General features: G+C 52.1%; 1 protein-coding gene across 1 annotated transcript in view; it reads left to right on the top strand.

The window, feature by feature from the left end:
- FBN3 (fibrillin 3) overlaps positions 1-19,780 on the top strand; it is a 281,443-nt gene that overhangs the window by 118,269 nt on the left and 143,394 nt on the right. Inside the window, exons 7-8 of the mRNA XM_037885777.2 lie at positions 3,748-3,945; positions 4,634-4,759. Coding sequence (XP_037741705.1) covers positions 3,748-3,945; positions 4,634-4,759 — 324 coding nt within the window. The remainder of the gene's footprint in view (positions 1-3,747; positions 3,946-4,633; positions 4,760-19,780) is intronic.

Here is a 19,780-nt window from a genome sequence, read left to right as displayed (position 1 = left end):
CTTTGGCTGCCTTCCCTCAGAGAATTAAATCTAAATATGAAAATCTATTTTTGTCAAGTATATTTTAAAGTGATGCATTGTCCTTTTCAGTGGCAAACGTTGGGCTCCATTATTAATTGTCAGGAATTCCTTCTGTGGCACATTCAGCAAGACTGACAGATATTTGGTTTGACTCTTCCCCCACTTCGCTTCGAAGACATAGTTGTGGTGCCTGTGTTTTGTCCTTGTGTGGTTATAAGCTTTGTCTTTATAAATTAATCCAGAGCCCTTTCCAGATACAGTTATGTTCACTGCACAGACAGAGAGAAGTTAGATTAAATCATACAGTACTCTGGCTGGAAGGTTGTAATGTAACATGACTTTATTTCTTAGAATTCAGAACGATAATGCACAGTACCCCAAACCAGAGAGAGACAAAGCAGGCTGCTCCCTAAGGCAGCCTTGTTCTAGGCTGGCTCTTTACAGACTGTCTGTGCTAATAAACTTCCCTACAGAGTCCCCAGCCTGCAAGCAGGACCAGGACCCCCACCTTACACACACACTGAAAGTGATAGCTTACAACTCTAACACAGTCCTCAATACACTTCAGATACCAGGAGGCATACACCACCCTACAGTCACATCAGACACATTGATTGTAGCACATTGGGAAAGCAGGTGAAGTAGGCCTCGTTTATTAGGTGTCTTGCATCGTCCTACGGTTAGTTAGGCCTAGGTATAGTTCATGAAATATGTGAAATTTCTTTGCAACTGTAACAGAGCTGGCTGCCTCCCACATGCCCCCTGGTGGCCAGGGGTGGCTCTGTAGCACCCTGCCTTGGTTTGCCCGTTTGGTTCTCAATAAACTCAAAAAGTGGATTTCACAAATCCAATCACAGCCCTTCTTGGGATCTACTTTTATTACCAGAATATTCCAAAGCAAACACAAATCGTTTCCCCAGCCTTTAGCTGGGCAATGTCATGACCCACAGGTCTCAGATCTGGGCCTGCAGGGTTTATAGGAGCAGCCACACTCTAGCCCTCCACCTGCAGCCTGCTGCTGCTTGTGTACCTGGGACCATGAAACCCTGCCACAGGTTGAGGCTCCACCCCTTCAGTCCTATTGGGGAGCCCCCGGGGCACTGCTGCTCCTGCAGCAGGGGCTGACTGCCTCCGGCCGCCCCTGGGGCTGCTGCTCCAGCCACTGCTCCAGCCACCTCCGGAGCAGTCCCTGGGACCAGTGCTGCTCCGGTGGTCCCCAGGGCTGCCCTGGGACTGCTGCCCAGGCTGTTCCTGGGGCCAGCTGCACCGGCTGCTGCTCGGGCAGTCCCCAGGGCCAGCTGCCCGTGGCTACCCATGCAGCTGCCAGTGCGGCTGGCTCTGGGGCTGCCTGAGTGACTGGCCCTGGGGCCACTCCAGCAGTGGACAGTATGGCTGGCCCTGGGGCCACTCCAGCAGTGGCTGGTGCGACTGGCCCCGGCCAGCTGCTGGGGCACCTCTGGGGTCAGCTGCACTGGCAGCTGCAGAAATCACAGCGGTCACAGAAAGTTACGGAATCCGTAACTTCTGCGACCTCCATGAGAGACTCGCAGCCTTACTTATGTATGGCATGAATACATACAGATTTACAGATCCTAATGTGCAAATTTATTGTCTTATGTGACAGAGATAAATCATGCATGTAAAGCATGCATCAAAGTCATGAAATGGACTACAAATCCAATAAAACATAAGGTATTCAAAAGTTTAACAAATGGGGGGGGGCACCAAAGATGCTCCTCACCTGTGGCATCATTTGGTCTGGGCCCAGCCCCAAGCAGCTTCCTTGCCAGGGGTGAGGGTGGGGATAAATTGCATGATTGCCACATAAGCTTCCTGTACTGTCACTCTTAGTGGCTGGATTTGCTTGGCTCCCTTTAATCTTTTTCTGTTTGCACATGTGTCGTAGGATTTAAAAACAGCAACAACAACCTGAAGAGATTTCATACAAAACATATGTTCAGAGAGTGTTAGTGTTATGGAACGAAACATTCAGAAGCCAAGAAATGCAAAAATTAAGACTGTGTGGTCTTAATTTTGTGCTTTTATGTGTATATATTAGAGGAAAACACTTGTGGGCACAGTTAAATGCAGTCACTACAGAAGATATGGCCTCCCAGTTTTGCTTGTGGCCCTATTTGTGTCTACACACCTTTCACACAAGTTTGGTACTCTACATTTCAAAGCCAGGCAATTCAGCGTAAGGGCTGCCATGGGCTCATCTGGACATCGCAGCTTACAGAATGCAGCCTGGGATTCACAACACTGCTGGAGTTAGTTAATGGAAAATCCAGCGCTGAAATCCCCAAGGAACTTCACAGACTGCATATAAAATACCCAGCTGTTCTACCCAGCACCTACATTGCATGGGTGTAAGTTAAAGACGGAGCAGCACCCTCGGCTGTTGTTTCCTGGACTTCTTCAGATGTTTAATGTAGGAGTTTTCGGTCTGACTGTACTAAGGTCAAAGGTCCTTCTTCCGCGAGTAGATGAAACATTTGCATGAAATCATCTCTCCCAGCAGGAATAAAAGGCCCTTCATGTTTTAGAAGTGAGTTTCTTGATGAATCCCTGATGTGCTAATATCTCCAGCCAGGGATCAGAAGACCTCGGGGAGCAGCAAAACCCCATTCCTCACTGCAAATAACCCAAATAATGTAGCTTGTAAGGCACAGGTGTCTGCTTGTTGGAACTGGGAAACGGGCCCACTGTTGCTGTAGCATCAACGTGTTAAAGAACCAGTTAAAATTGCCAAGGGGCCTTTCATAGTCACCCCGGAGAAATGAATCACTATTGCACGTGTAATTGCTGGAGGTTCTCCTTATACAGACTGATGGAAGAGCAGGCATTCCTGTGCCAGGGCTGTGCACACTACATGACACGGGAGGGCTCAGTCATGCTGGGGAAGCTTTCTCTCTCTCTAGAAAGCTTTTTGGGAGAGATCTGCAGCTGATTTCCTTTAGAAGCCACCCAGAAGTGAACTCACTCCTAAACATCTGTTCCTGACACAACAGATTGTTAACCTGGAGCTAAGAGTATAAATAGCTGTCACTAATTTATGGGGAAAATCCTCAGGAGAGCTTTGCTGTTCTCTGAAAGAAAAGCAAAGTCAGAAAGGCAGGGAATTCAAAGTGCAAACCCAACCCCTGGAAAGTACCCAATGGAAATGCAATGCCCAGGGCATCCAAATCACCTGGAGTATTCCCCCAGATCCCTAGGACCTTCCATCGAAGACAGATACAGTCAGTCTCTCTGACAAGCATCATGATATTACAGCTAGTTATTACGAGCAACCCCTAGAGACCTTGACAGGTCAGCCAGCAATCTGAATGGTGGGGGTATCTTCAATCCCATAATACTCTGGCATTTGGCAAGCAGCTGCAGATCTCTTAAACCATGCAAGGTTATATGGGGTTGCAGATGTTCACAGCTCCAGGGAGCCTGACCACTTTGGACAGGGAAGAGTTAAAAATGGTTGCACAATGCCCACATGCCAGGCATCGGATAATCTATTGAGAGAGTGGGCTGGAGTCTGGGAGGTCTCTGGGGCCGATGTACATTGTCAGGGGCGAGATGTTGGTGTTGCTGCCTTGTGAACAGGAGAGTAGGCTCCAGCTCACAGGTTGCACCCATCCACAGCACAAGGGAAGGAAGCAGGTACCAGGCCATGCTGGCCAAAGCTGGGCTTTGGGTCTTGTTCTAACCTCCTGGTTTTTGGTTTCTTCTCAGACTATCGCACCGGGCCCTGCTTCAGCCAGGTGAATAACCAAATGTGCCAGGGCCAGCTCAGTGGAATTGTCTGCACCAAGACCATGTGTTGTGCCACCATTGGACGGGCCTGGGGTCACCCATGTGAGATGTGCCCTGCCCAGCCTCACCCCTGCCGCCGGGGCTTCATCCCCAATATACGCACTGGAGCCTGCCAAGGTGAGTGCTATGGAAAGGCGCTGCTGGGTCCCAGCTGGACAGAAACTGCAGCTCAACCTGGCTGGAAATCTTCCAATGAAACCGGTTCATCAGCCCTGACATTTCTCCTGAAAAGGAGCCAGGTTGGCTGAACTGTCATCCAGTCAAAGGCAGGGTCCCCGGGATGCTGCTCTGCTCCAGAACAAAACCAAAATCAAAACGCTGAAATTCTCCCAAACCAGAAACCCCCCTTGTCAGCCAGCTCTAACTGCAAAGCACGTGGTGAGCCTGGGGCCTTGGGACCTTCCCCAGCACTGGCGTGGCTGTTGCCTGCACTGGCGCCGGGAAGTTGCCAAACTGGGCTACGAGTAGCCAGATGCTGCATGATGCTCACTTCAGAAATATGGGTAACAATCACAATGATCACCAGGTGGGCAGAGGGGCATCACTTGGCAACCATGTGCTTGTTTCCCATTGCAGGGGGGCAGAGCTTAGCCCCGCATGAGCCCAGGGCCAGAGCATGGTGCCCCCTTGCATCCCAGAAGGAGAGTAACATAACATGCTCCTGTTCTTATCACACCCCAACTGGCTCCGCGGCTCTGCCTGTGGTGCCAGCCTTACTGCTCCCTTGGTCTCCGTCTCCCTCTTCTGTGCCGTACACTGCAACTGCTTCTCCCGTTTGCTGACGTTCTTGTTCTTCTTCCTGCAGATGTGGACGAATGTCAGGCGATCCCAGGCCTGTGTCAGGGTGGAAACTGTATCAACACCGTGGGCTCCTATGAGTGCAAATGTCCCGCAGGACACAAGCAGAGTGAAACCAGCCACAAGTGTGAAGGTAAGATGAGGTCCCGAAATCCCCAAAGCCTCTCCTAGGGAGCAGCTGTTGTTCTCTCTTGGCATCTTCTCACCATCTCACTCTGAGCTGTGCTGACAGGGCAGGAAAGTGCAGTCTGTGGAAGCTTCTCCCGGATAATGCACACCCCATCTCAGGGTGGGGTAGTGTTAGCCCAAGATGCTGCTATGTGTCACCCCAAAGAGCAAAGAAACTAGCAACGCGTCCTAGTCACTCAAATCTGCGTGGTAGCAAGATAGAACCACCTGTGTGAGCAGAGACGCTGTGAACCCAGGGAGAGAAGGAGTCAGCAGGACACTCACAAGGGCCCTGCCCATGGCAGTGTCATTTCATCTTGCAGGCAAGCGGCCGGCGCAGATGAGAAGGGTGTTCCTGTGTAGCCAGGCAAGCTCAGGACTCCTCCGGTCAGCATTTAGTTTGTGCATTTGAAAGGCCAAAGGACAACAGAGGGGTAGGGGAGTGACTGATTTCACTCCTCAAAAGGCTGAGAGTGAACGGGAGTAAATGCTGCCCCATTTCTTTGTGTTGTGGCCTCGTGCGCTGGAAAAGGAATGACGTGCCTCTGACTTCTCTGCCTGGCTGGGGAGACTGCACGACCATATGGAGAAAGGGTTTGCTCCTGGGCCTGCCACAGGGAATAGGCTCTTCTCTTCATGGCAGGATTAAAAGGGCCATCCGGAGGCTGGGGGTTTGGGGCCTGGAACAATGGAGCTTTCCCTTCTAGATCAATAGCTTAGACCCAGTCCATGCTGGTGGCCGCCTTACAGAGGCTGTCCAGAAGCCATTGCAGTGGTACAAACCCAGCTGAGTGTGGGCAGGTGTGAGTAATTACTACTACTCAGGTGTCTTCGTTCCCAAAGCCACCGTTCGGCAGACAAGGCGCAGGGCTTGTCTCCCAGCCTGGTGGAGCCATTCTCCCAGCCATTCTCCCAGCCTGGTGGAGCCCCCAGGAGGGTCCAGTCAGGGCAGTGTGGAGGGAGCTAGTTCTGCACTTCTCCATGCTGCTCCCCTTCAGGGGATGCTTCCAGGGCTTATATTCAGCTGGAGCTGTTCGGAGCAGAGCTCCGGGAATATTTTCAAACCTGAAGGAGTCCTCTGGAGCGGGAGCCCTAAGTGCCTCTTGTGGGGCGGGAGCCCCGAGCGTCTGCTGTGGGGCAGGAGCCCCGAGCGGCCACTGGGGCTTTGGGACATACTCACTGAGAGTTTAAGCCCTGGATGTTTCACATTTTCACTCAGTGCGTCAATGACCCCACTGCTTGTTCCTTGTTCAGAGGAGAGTCTCTGAGGACTGTGACAGTCGTAGTGAGAGCAAAAGGAAACGATGAGGCAAGGAGAACCGCTATGAGTAGCTGGGCTCCCAAGTATGTCAAAGCCCCTTGACGCGGCTCTGTGAGCACACAGGATGGAAACGGCCTCCTGGGAATCTCCCAGGGCAGGTGGCGGCTGTAATGCCGGGGGTGTTGCTTGAGGGCCGTACCCGGCTCTGCTCCCAGCGCCCTGCACGGGGCACATCAGGGAGGTGTTCGGGCTGCACTTAGCTGTGGCTGCATCTGCTCCCCAGGGGCTGTCGTAACAGAGCGTACGTTAGAGCATTCCCGGGGCCCCAGGAAATGGGGAATGCAAAGGTGGGTGAGAGCCACCCTCCATCCCCCCGTCTCTGCCCCAAGTGCGCTGGGCCCCAGCAAGCAGAGGGGTGAGCTCAGGCAGCCGAGGTGGAACGAGCCGCACAGCTGTCAATGCCCTGCAGATGGCCTGGTTCCCGGGGGCTTGGCAGCGAGGAGATCCCATGGCGGTACTGGCTCCAGGGGGACTGTGATCTCTGGTACACCAGGGCAAATGCAGAGTAACCCTAGTGACCTCCGCGTTGCTCTTCCAGATTCCAGCCCATTGCCCCCGAGGCATAAAGTGGGTGCAGATGGGGACATGGCATTGGAAAGCCTGGGCCAAAACGGAAACATCTCGCTCATTCATAGCTAAAGTGAGGTTGTTCCTATCACTCCAATGGCTTGCTGGGCTGTGCCTTGCTCATCTCCAGCTGCATGACAGGTGGCAAAGCCTTTTTGACCATCACTGTGGCCTCACTCCTGGAAATGGCACAATACTCCAGAGACAGGGTTCCTGCTCACAATATGGGACAACCTTGTCCACTAATAAAAAGAAGCCATTCTATTTTAATAACTCCCAAGAGCTACGGGCAAGATTTTAATAGCAACCCCTGTACATTTGGGGTCTGCTCCACGGCAGCTGTTGCTCAGAGCCGTAGTGTGGGGATTATGGTCTGGCTCAGGATCAGCCATAACTCGGAGCTGTGGGCATGGGGCGTGCAGCATACTTGTGTGCGTTCCTCGGCACAGCTGCCTCTCCCAGCTCTTTGGAAGGGTCTTTCCAGCAGCTACAGCTCTGCAAAGGAAGGGCACCCTCCTCTTCTTCAACATGGGAATTAGGAGAGTCACAAGAGTTACTGGCCTTCTGAACGGCACTATGTGGGAATCTCGCTGCCTAGCCAGAGAGATGTGGCTGTGCTCTGTGTGCAGGTGGCTGGCTGATCTGATTGTCAGGGGATCTGGTCATGTGGCTGCACGTGGCCTGGCTGGGGGTGACGTGCAATGTCAGACTGGCTGGCTCAGTGCTGGATGTGGGGTGGCCTGTGCTGGGAGGCTGTGCTCAGCTGGGGCTGTTTCATGGTGTTTCCATCTGTTTACAAAGGAGGTACTTTCTGGACCGTTTGCACAGACAGAAACAATTATTTATAAATGGCCTGATTGGTTTTTGGACCAGAGGATCACACGTTCCTTTGGTAGCAAGAAGTGTAATTAAGCTGTGCCTATCAGTGAGAGGGAAGGCAGGATTTTACCCACTTCTGAAAGCCCCCCGTGCTGCTGATGTATCTCAGCCTCAGTCGTCATGAGTCATTGCTGAGTTAAATACAGAACACACTGGCTAGTAACACCCTGTGTTTAGGGGCATGTGTCTTGTATTGCACGGCACCCTCTTCCATGGGAAAATACAAGGAGAGAGCACTGGGTAGAGTGAAAGATCATTATTGCGGTGCCACACAGCCGTAACAGCTCTTGTTATGAGTCTGGTTTCTTGCAGTCCATTCTAAGCAACTTCTATATAGCATGCACTCCATTGCATGTCTGAGCCCCATGCACGCTCCTGTAGAAAGGGGGCGCTCTCCCAAACCCGCCTTGCTGGAATTCCAGAGGGCTGGCTGTGTACCTAGCCAGCAAGGCTGCATTCCCAAAGGAATAAACGTTCACTGTATTTTTCCAAACATCTGGCAAGTGAAAAGGAAAACAGAATGAAAGCTCCCTGCCTTGGTTATTAAAACTCTTTCCCGTGTATCTTAATGAAACCCTGCTGGCTTCAGCTCTGCCTGCTTCGCCGTTTTAGTGAGCAAATGTGATTATTCTGCTGATGCAAGTGTCATCCCACCTAGTCCTGCTTCAGGAACCCCACGTCCCTTTCATTCCTTCCCGAGGCTGTGTAGTTACCAGGATCAGAGGGAATGAATGTGCTGGAAACCAGATGTTCCACCTGGAGTTGGCTTCCAGGTGGCAGAGCTGTTTGCAATTATGGAACCCCAGGCAGCTTGCGATTAAATATCCAGGTAAGGGAGGGGGCGCTGGCCACTCAGTGAAATAACCGTGTCAGCAGTTCATGCCTGAGCCTTTGTGTGGTGAGTGTCAGACCAAAGGTTTGTACAGCACTGAGCAGAAAGAGGTCCTGACCCATGACTGGGACTCCTAGGTGCTGCCATAATCATTCTTCTTCAAGTAGATGCAGACGTGTATTCCAGGTAGGTGTGCGCACCCCTTGTACCGGAACCAGAAACTTTTGCCTAGCAGGACCCATAGAGGGGCAGTGCTTGTGCTGATAGCCCCTTCCCTGGCTGTATGAGGCAGTGCCGCCTCGCCCCCTCCCCCCCATTCCTTCTCACCACCCATTGGCTGGAGCTGGAGCTCTGTGTGGTAAAGTCTCACAACCATGCGCATTCATCCTTCCTTAGCCTCACTAGTTGCAGGTAGTTAAAAATGATCGTGTTAGCGACTGCTTCCCAGGGGTGCCCTCCCCAGGCTCAAGCATTGCCCTGCGTGTGGGGTGGCGGGCCCCACCAGTGACCCTGACGAGCCGCTCTGGCTCTGCCTGGGCAAAGCCCACCCTACGGGGGACTCAGAAGGTACGGAGCCTTCGCCTCAAGCAGCAGCTGCTTGAGCAGCCCATGAGGCCTGACCTGAAACTGAGGCCTTCCTCGGGGCACAGGCCAATCGGGAGCCCTCCAGGTTGCAGGGTGACTCTTCTGCCTCCTCTAAGAAGATCACAGACTGGCATGGGCCTGACTCCAGCATGCGGGATGGCACGGGTGCCTGTGACCCTTCCTCGGTACTGGGTAGGAAGGGCAGACACCCTGTACTGTCAACTCCGGTTCTGTCCTCGGGGTGTCTATTGAGTTTTGCACTGGTGGGAATGACGCTGGTGCTGACAATGTCGCTGGTCGCAGCGTACCAGACTGGGGCGGACCTACTCTGCCTTCTGGTCCCATCCTCACCGCTAGTCCAAGACTGTGTGAGGCTGGCGCACACGATGGCTGTGCTTTGGAAGTCTCGGCACTGCACCACGAAGCACCCCTCCCTGAGGTCAGTATGGATACGTTACTGGAGACGGGACAAGGTTCTTCAGTACCAGGCCCTTCCTCGGCATTGACCAATTGACTCTGCAGATGGTTCCGTGGAGGCTGTTGCCGCCCTCAACGTGGAGGCATGCAGGCGATCCAGTCCCAGCGTTTGCACCGGGATGGACCTTGCCTGCAGCAATGACCTTTTCAACACCGGTGGTGCCGACTACATCGGGAGCGCCAATTCCGACCTTGTTCTAGGCTATGGATGAGTCAGATCGCCTGTTGGCTCACTCTGGAGTCACCCTTCCCATGTCTCCGAGGTCCCAGGACTCCTCCTGCTCCACTTCACCTGGGGGAGTCTGGGGGCCACCGGTGGACCAATACAACTACCAGGGTTAGCATGCGTCCCAAGGCCAGGATGGAGGCCCCTGGCCTGGTGCCTACTGGCCACCAATGCCTTACCCATGCCAGTGGCCCCCTTGGGCTCAGTGGGAAGCTCCTCGCTCCCAGAGGTCTTGCTCGTCGTCCAAGTCAAAAGTGAAATTGCCTCCGTGTGCAGTATTGGGGGCTGCAGATCAGCTGCAAGTTCAGGTGCCCTCAATTCTCCTTCCTGTGGAGCCCCCAGAGTTTTCCCATTCAGAGATGCTTCCCCAGGAGCAGGATCTGTCTCTGTCCCAGCCAATAGCCTTGTCCTCATCCCCAGATGATGTGGTGCCTTGAAGTCCTCCCTTCCATCCTGGAGGACTTCAAGGCACACCAGGACCTATTACGTCAGGTGGCCTCATCCATGGGTATTCAGATAGAGTTTCTCCAGGAGAATATCGGTAAACTTGTGGACATTCTGCAGCCCACTGTCCCTGGAAGAATGGCTATCCCGATCAATGAGGCACTCCTTTAGCTCTTTGGTGGCCAAGTGCTTGGAGAAGTGCTATTTTGTGCTGGTACAGGGATATGAGGGGGTTTATTTCCACCCAGCTCCAAATTCCCTCCTCGGTCAATGACAGAGCCTGGCAGGGCAGGTTAAAGTCTTTCCCCAAAGACAGAGGCTTGAAGCACCTGGACCTTTTGGGCAGAAAGCTATACACCTCCTCTTCACTACAGAGGAGGATCGTGAACCAGCTGGCTTTGCTGGCCAAATATGACTTCCTCAACTGGTCGGCTATGGCCAAATTTAAGGAGCAGTTGCCCAAGGTTTCTCAGGATGAATTTCAGGCGTTTGTCACTGAGGGCTGCTTGGTAGCTAAAACATCTTTGCAATCTGCCCTTGATGTGGCTGACTCTTCGGCCAGAGCTGTGGTCTTGGTAATGACTATAGAGGGCTTCCTGGTTCCAGACCTTGGGGATTGTGCTGGATGACCAGCAAGCAATTGAGGACTTGCCTTGTTTTCGGACAAGACTGATGAAACCCTGAATTCCTTCAAGGATTCAAGGGCTACCTTAAGGTCTCTGGGGGTGTATACTCCACACGCACAGAGACGCCATTACGGGGTGCAGCAACAGCAGCCATTCAGGATGCACACCCCTTTGTGCAGCCCTTCCCCCTGAGACAGCGAGACTACCCCCGGAAGAGGGATAGAAGAGGAAGCACTACCCCCGGAAGAGGTCTCACAAGAGGAAGCACTCAAGCTCGGGGCCTGGCCACTCTGCCCATTTTGATTAGTTGGTCCAGAGCACTGTTCCAGTTCTTCTTCCTCCCTGATCATCCCCCCGTTCCTGTGGGGACAGGCTGGCCCACTTTTACAATTCCTGGGTCTCGATTACCTCCGTCATCCAGTTCCTCTCCCTATTGCTTTTCAGGGACCTGTCTGATGAGACACGGCTCTTTGAGGGGGCCAGCTCTCTGCTAGTCTGGGGAGCAGTGCAGGAGGTTCCATGAGAACACTGTGGTCACAAGTTCTATTCCTGGTATTTCCTGATACCAAAATGAAGGGTGGAATGAGGCCCATCCTCAACCTCTGTACACTAGATGTTAGACACTGCCTAGCCTTCTAACTGAACAGAACTAAACAGTTTCTTTCCTCGCCTCACCTGTTCGTATCATAGGTGTGTCGCATGAAGGGACCAGCAGTCTCTGCACAGACCATCTTTAGACAGAGAACATCTTGTATCAAGACTGCCTTTGAGATAGCATCAGCCATGCCTCCTCAGCAGATATGGGCACTAGAATGCAGGCAAGGTCAGTGGCAGTCCTCAATGACATTTCCATATTGGACATTCTCAGGGCAGCCTGTATGTAGTGCTCATCCATACATACAATTATGGACCATTATGCAATCACTGCTTCTTCCAGAACGGACACTAATGTTGGAAGAGCGGTCCTGGGCTCTGTGCTCAGGTAGACTCCGCGCCCCACGTCTGGATGGGGGACTGCTCCCTAGTCACCTACTTGGAATACACATCTGCAGCTCCTCAAAGAAGAAGGAGAAATGATTAATTCTTGTAACTGCATCATCGAGATATGATGTAAACATATATTCCACAATCCACCCTCTGTCCCTGGTGCTTTGGAGTCTTCCCCTGGACATTCCCCTGATTGCTTTCTATGATGAGATAACTGGCTTGGTGGATATGGGGAAAGCGGTGGATGTGATATACCTTGACTTTAGCAAAGCTTTTGATAGGGTCTCCCACAGTATCCTTGCCAGCAAGTTAAAGATGTATGGATTGGATGAATGGACTATAAGGTGGATAGAAAGCTGCTGGCTAGATTGTTGGGCTCAACAGCTAGTGATCAACAGCTTGATGTCTAGTTGGCAGCCGGTATCAAGCGGCGTGCCCCAGGGGTCAGTCCTGGGGCCGGTTTTGTTCAACATCTTCATTAATGATCTGGATGATGGGATGGATTGCACCCTCATCAAGTTTTCAGATGACACTAAACTGGGGGGAGAGATAGATATGTTGGAGGATAGGGATAGGATCCGGAGAGACCTAGACTGATTGGAAGATTGGTCCAAAAGAAATCTGATGAGGTTCAACAAGGACAAGTGCAGAGTCCTGCACTTAGGATGGAAGAATCCCATGCACCGCTACAGGCTGGGGACTGACTGGCTAAGTGGCAGTTCTGCAGAAAAGGACCTGGGGATTATAGTGGATGAGAAGCTGGATATGAGTTAACAGTGTGTCTTTGTTGCCAAGAAGGCTAACAGCATATTGGATTGCATTAGTAGGAGCATTGCCAGCAGAATGACGGAAGTGATTATTCCCCTCTATTCGGCACTGGTGAGGCCACATGTGGAGTATTGCATCCAGTTTTGGTCCCCCCACTACAGAAAGGATGTGGACAAATTGGAAAGAGTTCAGCAGAGGGCAATGAAAATGATTAGGGGGCTGGGGCACATGACTTATGAGGAGAGGCTGAGGGAACTGGGGTTATTTAGTCTGCAGAAGAGAAGAGTGAGCTGGGATTTGATAGCAGCCTTCAACTATCTGAAGGCAGGTTCCAAAGAGGATGGAGCTCGGCTGTTCTCAGTGGTGACAGATGACAGAATAAGGAGCAATGGTCTCAAGTGGCAGTGGGGGAGGTCTAGGTTGGATATTAGGAAAACCTATTTCACTAGGAGGGTGGTAAAGCACTGGAATGGGTTACCTGGGGAAGTGGTGGAATCTCCATCCTTAGAGGTTTTTAAGGTCAGGCTTGACAAAGCCCTGGCTGGGATGATTTAGTTGGGGTTGGTCCTGCTTTGAGCAGGGGATTGGACTAGATACCTCCTGAGGTCTCTTCCAATTCTATGGTTCTACGATTCAGTATGAAGGAATTGGCTGGGAGGTAGGGGTGGTTCCAGGCATGAGGCACAAGCGCTGCCCCTCTGCAGGTACTGCTAGGCAAAAGGCATTCAGGACATGTGTCCGCATCCCATCTCGAAGAGCCACAGTTATCGTAACCAGCTGCTTCTGATGATGTCCATTGTGCTGCTGCACGTCTCCTAGGCAGGGGAATGGGCATTGCTGCTTTAGTGACACTTCAGGAAAGGGGCATTCTCCACTCTCCCCAGGCCCCCCCTTTTCCTCACTCGTCCAGGATGTAAACGTGAACCTCTGTCTGGGTGGAATCATGCCCCGTTATTCTGCAGTGGCAGCGTTTGCAGATCATGACCTGCACCGAAGTTAGAGCTGGCAGCACCCCAGCACAAGGGATGGAGGTTCCTATTTCTATCACAGCCTTTAGGTGGAATCACATCTGTCCTAGGGGACGCTGAGCTTGGAGTGCTGTGCTAAGAGACGCTGCAAAGCCTGAACAAGCTGCCTGCGTGGGCTGGACTCCATCAGCCAGCGCAGCGTAGTATCCACCTTTTATACGAGGCTTCAGTTAAGGGCCCGAGGCCTCAGCTAAAGGACTGCGTGGTTTGGCTGGGCCTGGTGGGATTAGAACCATGTAAAATCGGGCCCTAGCCTTAGAGCACAATCAACATAGTCCCTACGTATTCAGTGTCACCACACTGACTTAGAACCAGGCTAATCTACATTTGTTCCAGACATGCTCATTTCCATAGCCGTACTGAGATAAAAAGCAATCCCCGCGGGGGCTGACTCTGCCGCCCCATGTGCGCAGGCCTGTGCCAGGAATGCACAGGAAAGCAGCCTGTAGCAGCCGTGACCAGTTTCCCCATGACTCCTGTTTGAGCAGTCATAAGGAGACAAGCTGCCTTTCGAGCTAGCAGTCATTTCTTTACTGCGCATCTTGCCTGAATTGCTAGAGACCCTGAAGGGGAGCCTTTCCGATGTTCTTCACCAGCCTAGATCCTAAGCTGCTCCAGTCAGGACAGGTGAGGAGAGCTGGGGCAGCCAAGCTGGGTTTAAGCCTCAGGGCTACTCCAGATTACACACGGCTGCAGTGGTCCCCCAGGGGCAGTTTCCCAGCCGGGACCATTGCACGACACCTGGGCGTCCTCTGTCCCAACCCACCTTCTATGTGAAGGCCAAGAGGGGCGGCAGGGTAGTGCTGGCTGGGCCATCCTGTTCCCCTCCCTGGGGAATCCCATGGCTCATTTGATCCAGTTGGCTAGCTTGTTTGTGCCACAGGAGCTGTGTGAAAGAGCTGGGGTGCGGTCCAGGATCTTGGCTGTGATTCCAGTTACAGTCGCACCTAAATGCACAGGAGCTAGTGCAAACACATAGAAAGGTCCCGGCCCAAAGAGCTCTCTGCATGCTGGGGTGGGTGTGGAGAAAGGGCTGTTGGGCCCAGCAGACAGCTGCATCCTTTCTCAGCTGGCTGCTTGGCTCGTGCAGTGCCTGGACTGGACCATGGAGCCTCAGAGAGCAGTATGTGTCCAGACAAGCATGAATGCTGCCAAACGGTATTACTGAAAGCACCACTCTACCACCATGATACAGCAATTTCCTCTACACAGGTTAGTTCAGGGCCTTTGAGCACAAAGCTTTAAGGATTAGTCTCTGGAGTCTCTCTGCCTCATTGTTGGTCCTTTTATCCCATTTCTTAATTTGATCTGAGACCAGCTTGCCTTAAAATGAGGATGTGGATTTCTCACATCAGGAAGTCCTGGGGATCTCTTGAATCCCTCTGCTAAATTCTTCCCCTGCCCACAGGATTAGGCTGTCCTGCATTTTCTGCGTACAGGATTCCTCCTGGGAAGAAGGGTTAGCAGGAGGGATTGTGTCTGCACCTAATGTCAAAGCATGTGCCAGTTTGCCTGATGACTGAATTGGGTCTCCTTCATTAATGCACCAGCATTTGCCACTAATCTGCAGTGGACCTTGTATTGCTAGGAGAAGGCAGGAGGTGAGATAGCACAGCCGATGGTAGTTACATCTTAGCACAAATACCACCTGGAACAGAAGCTTCTTTCTCAGTCTCTGGACCCCTGTGCAATAAGGATGTTTTTATTATTCCAGATCTCCTGCACTCTTAACTCAGAGAGACCCACTGGGTGCCCTTGGCCATCTCAGGCACGCTGCCAGGGTGGAAGGGGCTACACTGTAGCCAGACTCCCTTGGAGGAATTCTGGTTGGGCCCTGATCAGAGGAGCCCGGGACTGGGGAAAGGAGAGGTGCTGGGACGCAGGAAAATCCCATTATTCCTCAATCTGTGCTGGGCCCAAGCTGTCAAACTTGGAATTCATCCAAACTTTCTCCAGGTTCAGGGGGTTCAGAGCCAGGGCTGCGGGCCCAGCTTCTCTTTAATAAAAAGCTTCCTGGGGATAGTTGTTTGTTTTATACTTTGTTGTTGATTTGTATTTTGGTAGAACCTGGGGCTCCAGTCAGGATCTGGGCCCCCCTGAGCGTGGTGCTCACAAACACATGGAGAGATACAGCAAGGGAGGGGACGGGGGTGCTGATGAGGATGGTGAGGGGCCCTGCTCTTCATCCCTTAACCAGGCTCTGAAGAGTCAGGGCTGCCCTAGGACATATCATGCAAAGACAACAGAAGAGCGGTATTTGCTCCAGAGGTATATGGCCACTATTACGTGCTGGGGGATTTGTGAAAGCAGAGGAGTGTCTTGCTGTTGGGGAAGAGGGGGAGCTGGCTGATGAGGAAAGATTAAAGGAGCTAAGTGAGTCTAGGTTTGCCATGTGACTTCCAAGTTTGTGCGTGTGCTGGGGGAAGGGCACAGCTTCCTTCCCATGTGCTAGCACCCAAGGAGACAGAGGAATTAGTAGGGATGGCACAGAAGGGTGTAACTGGGAGCAATGGGATACAATGAAGAAAAGGACCATTTAAGCTGAATAGCTGGAAAGGCATCCTGGCACTAAGATCTATGTCACGTTGTAGAAAAGTCTCCCAAGAGCCGTGATAGAAGCTCTACTTGTTGAGACATTTAAAACTAGCCTGGATCATGCCCTAGAAAATACACTGCAGGGCACTATGACTGGCTGGCGTCCTTGGGGTGGGCTCATTGATAGATTAAGGCTTTTCCATCTGTGATTTTGATCATTCTCTGAGGGGAGCCAATAGCTGCACTTCTGTCCTCCATAGCCCTTCCGTATTGCATGGCCTTATAGCTAAAGCAGTCCCTGTTTGCATCATCAGTCAGTGAGCCATGGAATGCCAGTGCTTTCTGTGGGATGCTGCCCAGTGCCCCAGCTGAAATGTCCAGAACTGCATCAGGATTCAAACGGAGAGGCCACGAACCAAGCAAAGCGAGAAATGTCAGATGGGAGGGTTCAGCCTGCTCTCGGCACAAACCTTTGTTCTTCAGATCAGTAGGTTGCACCTGTTTGAATCAGTTAGTGTCTGAAGCATTCTGACTGCCTGGGGGATAGGTCAGGCAGGGAAGAGACTAGTCACTTGATGGCCTAACTTCTCATTTCTCTCTGATTTCTATTACTTTTTTTAGGCTACCATGTATCAGATATCACTCTTACTCCTAAAGAACCATTGTGCCAGCTCTTTTGTCACCAGTGGACAAGATTCCCAATTTCCTAGTGAAGACAAAGTTCTGTTTTCTGTTCTGTTAAATCTCGTTCATGCTTCTAAAGTGGAGTGAGCTTTTCGGTGTTGCCTGAATCTTTTCCATGAACAGACACAGTTTGCTGGCCCATTTTCCTAGAGAATGGAACACGATAGCCCTTTTATTAGCATGTTTTCAATTTTCTTACAAAATGTCCACAGAAGGATTCATTGTTTGGATCTATTCAAAGCTCATTGGATCTGGTGTGGCTTGGAGGGTCCCATTAATCCTCTCTGTGGTTTCGTTGTGCTTGCTGTAAGGGAAAGGCGGAAAGTCCCGTGAGCTACTTGAGAGGCGGCTGATGAGCCATGACCTCCACTACGGGCCCCAAAGACATTTTCCCTGCTAGGTTTTTGTTTGTTTAATACAATGGAAAGGTGGGGTTGGGTTATGACTGTGGGCAGCTGAGCTGCACAGACTTTGCAGACTGCTACTCCGGAGCCCTTGGCTTCCAGCATTTTATGCCTTAAATGATCAGGCCAAGTGCAACCCAGCGAAGTGGGGACTGAGTCCAAAATCAACGTTTGCATTGACTTCTGCCCTTGTCAGAGGTGTGAAGGGCACGGAGCATTGCTTTCCTGTTAACCAGGGATTGGAACAGTCTTGACGTAGACAGTGTGGGGATGTCAGTGCTGCACCTGGGGCAAGCTAGACAGACTCACACTCGCAGGGTTCAGGGTAGCATGCTAAAAATAGCAGTGTGGCTGGTGTGGCTCCGGCGTAGGCTTGAGCTAGCCAGCCAAGTTCAGACCGACCTGCCCCCTGGACTTGGGTGGCTAGCTTGAGTCTCCACTGGAGTCACAACATCCAGGCACTATTTTTAGCCTGCTAGCTGGGGCCCCACAAGCACGAGTCTGTCTGTCTGTCTGGGAGGCTTGTTGCCAGCTGTATTGTAAACATCCCCTTTGGGCTGCTGGAGGTCCCTGGCCAGGACTGGCCTAAGGGTGTTACTGGGGGCACACATATGAGTCCCATCGTATCAGGCTCTCTCTGGGCTTCAACGCTGAGTGAATCTAACTAGGAGACCCGGGGTACCCAGAAGAAGTTAATAATAGAGAAGTGATGGAGGAAAAAATAAAGGCTACAGAAAACTCCAGAGCTCACAAGCAAGCGTCCTTCCAGAGGCTGCTTCCTAACAGGACAGGACAGTCATGCATTTCCGACTAACTTTTCTTCTCCACCATTCTCACCTTCTCCAAGGTTTGCAGGGCAAGAGCGTTTTCAGATTGTTTTGCCCTTTGGATCGGTGATGTCTTTCCTTGAGCACAGAATGCAGTTGTCTCCACACACGTTGGTTTTGGGGTGACTGATGCAGCATCATACGTTTTGATCTCATGAGATGATTGCCTGTTGACTGGCTCTAGATCTCTGATACAAGCGAGGAAGGAGAGCGGTGCTAACATTTTAAACAGCTATTTTGAATAGTACAACCAGTGTTCACTTCATGAAACTTCTGTCCTTGGAGTGTTCTGCAAATCCTAGCCAAACAGAGGCCTGTAATTAAATGCCAGGGGAGACTGACGTGATAAAATCTCTTCACCCCAGGGGCCCAGGTGGTGGGGAGTGTTTTCGGTGGATTTGCACTGCTGCCTTGCAAAGTTTCAGCTGTCAGAGCTCAGAGCATCAAAGAGCTGGAATTGCAGAATGGGGAGAACGCTGGAGCTCTGGAGGCGCTGGCATGGGCATGTGTGAACTCTAAGCACAGGAGTGGGCAAACTTTTTGGCCTGAGGAACACAGGGAATAGAAATGGTATGGCGGGCCATGAATGCTCACAAAATTGGGGTTGAGGTGCGGGCTCTGGGGTGGGGCTAGGGATGAGAGGTTTGGGGTGCAGGAGGGTGCTCCAGACTGGGATCAAGGGGTTTGGAGGTCAGGAGGGGATCAGGGCTGGGATAGAGGGTTAGGGCGTGGGGAGAGGGCTCAGGGGGTGCAGGCTCTGAGCGGCGCTTACCTCAAGCGGCTCCTGGAAGCAGTGGCATGTCCCTTCTCTGGCTCCTATGAGAAGGCGCGGACAGGCAGCTCTGCATGCTGCCCCATCTGCAGGCGCCGCCATGCCGTGGTTTCCAGGAGCTGTGTTTTTCGGCCCCCGACCCAACGCCCCAGCCGGAGCACTGGAGCAGAGCCAAGCCACGTGGTCCAGCCCCTGACCCAGTGCCCCAGACGGAGCTCTGGAGCGGGACTGAGCCGCATGGTGCGGCCCCTGGCTGGAGCGTTGGACTGGGCCAAGCCGCGTGGCGCAGCTCATGGGCTGGCTTAAATCGGCTTGGCCTGTGGGCCGTAGTTTGCCCTGTCTAAGCATCATTCTGTAGTCAACAAGAAGCCAGGCTCAGAGGAACGCAGTTTTCCTCCTAATATATCATTTGACAATGCTCACATGCTGTCAGTCACACACTCTGTTGACTTACGACTGAGATAGGGGAGGTTCCATGAAAGGAATTGCGTTATTTCCACTTGGCCCCTTTGAGTTTGGAAACAACAGACATTCCTTTTCTCTCTGGTCAGACTGTAGCGTGCTCACATGGGGGAATGGATGCTAGTCCTTGGACCACCTGAAATTAAACTAGGGTCTCTCAGCCCTTCCTGAATGTAGAAGGGCTAACATTGTGTTGCAGTGCATCCACCCGTCTATCTGTCACCTCACCATAGCATCTCAGTGTCTGACTGCCATCACAGAGTGCCTCAAGTGTAGCATTCAGATCTTACCCCCTCCTTGTTGAACAACCTTAAGGGCTTAATTCTCGTCTTGGAGCTTCTGGGTGCATCACCGAGATGCAGCAGAGCTCACACATTTTTGGAGTTTGCAGCATCACTCGAGGTTTCCAGGACCCAGCGACTTGTATCCTTAGGGACAGATTCCAGTTTACTATGAGCACAAAGTGACCTTAACCAAGTGCAGAAGGCTAGCGGAGAATCCCCCCTGTGCAGAACTCTCAGCAGGAATACAGCTGCTGGAAGCAGCCCTGCTCCCTCCTCTG

This window comes from Chelonia mydas, chromosome 25 (assembly GCF_015237465.2).
Source record: "Chelonia mydas isolate rCheMyd1 chromosome 25, rCheMyd1.pri.v2, whole genome shotgun sequence".
Lineage (NCBI taxonomy): Eukaryota > Metazoa > Chordata > Testudines > Cheloniidae > Chelonia > Chelonia mydas.
Note: the sequence above shows the minus strand (reverse complement) of the source record. Positions and strands in the feature narration are given on the sequence as shown.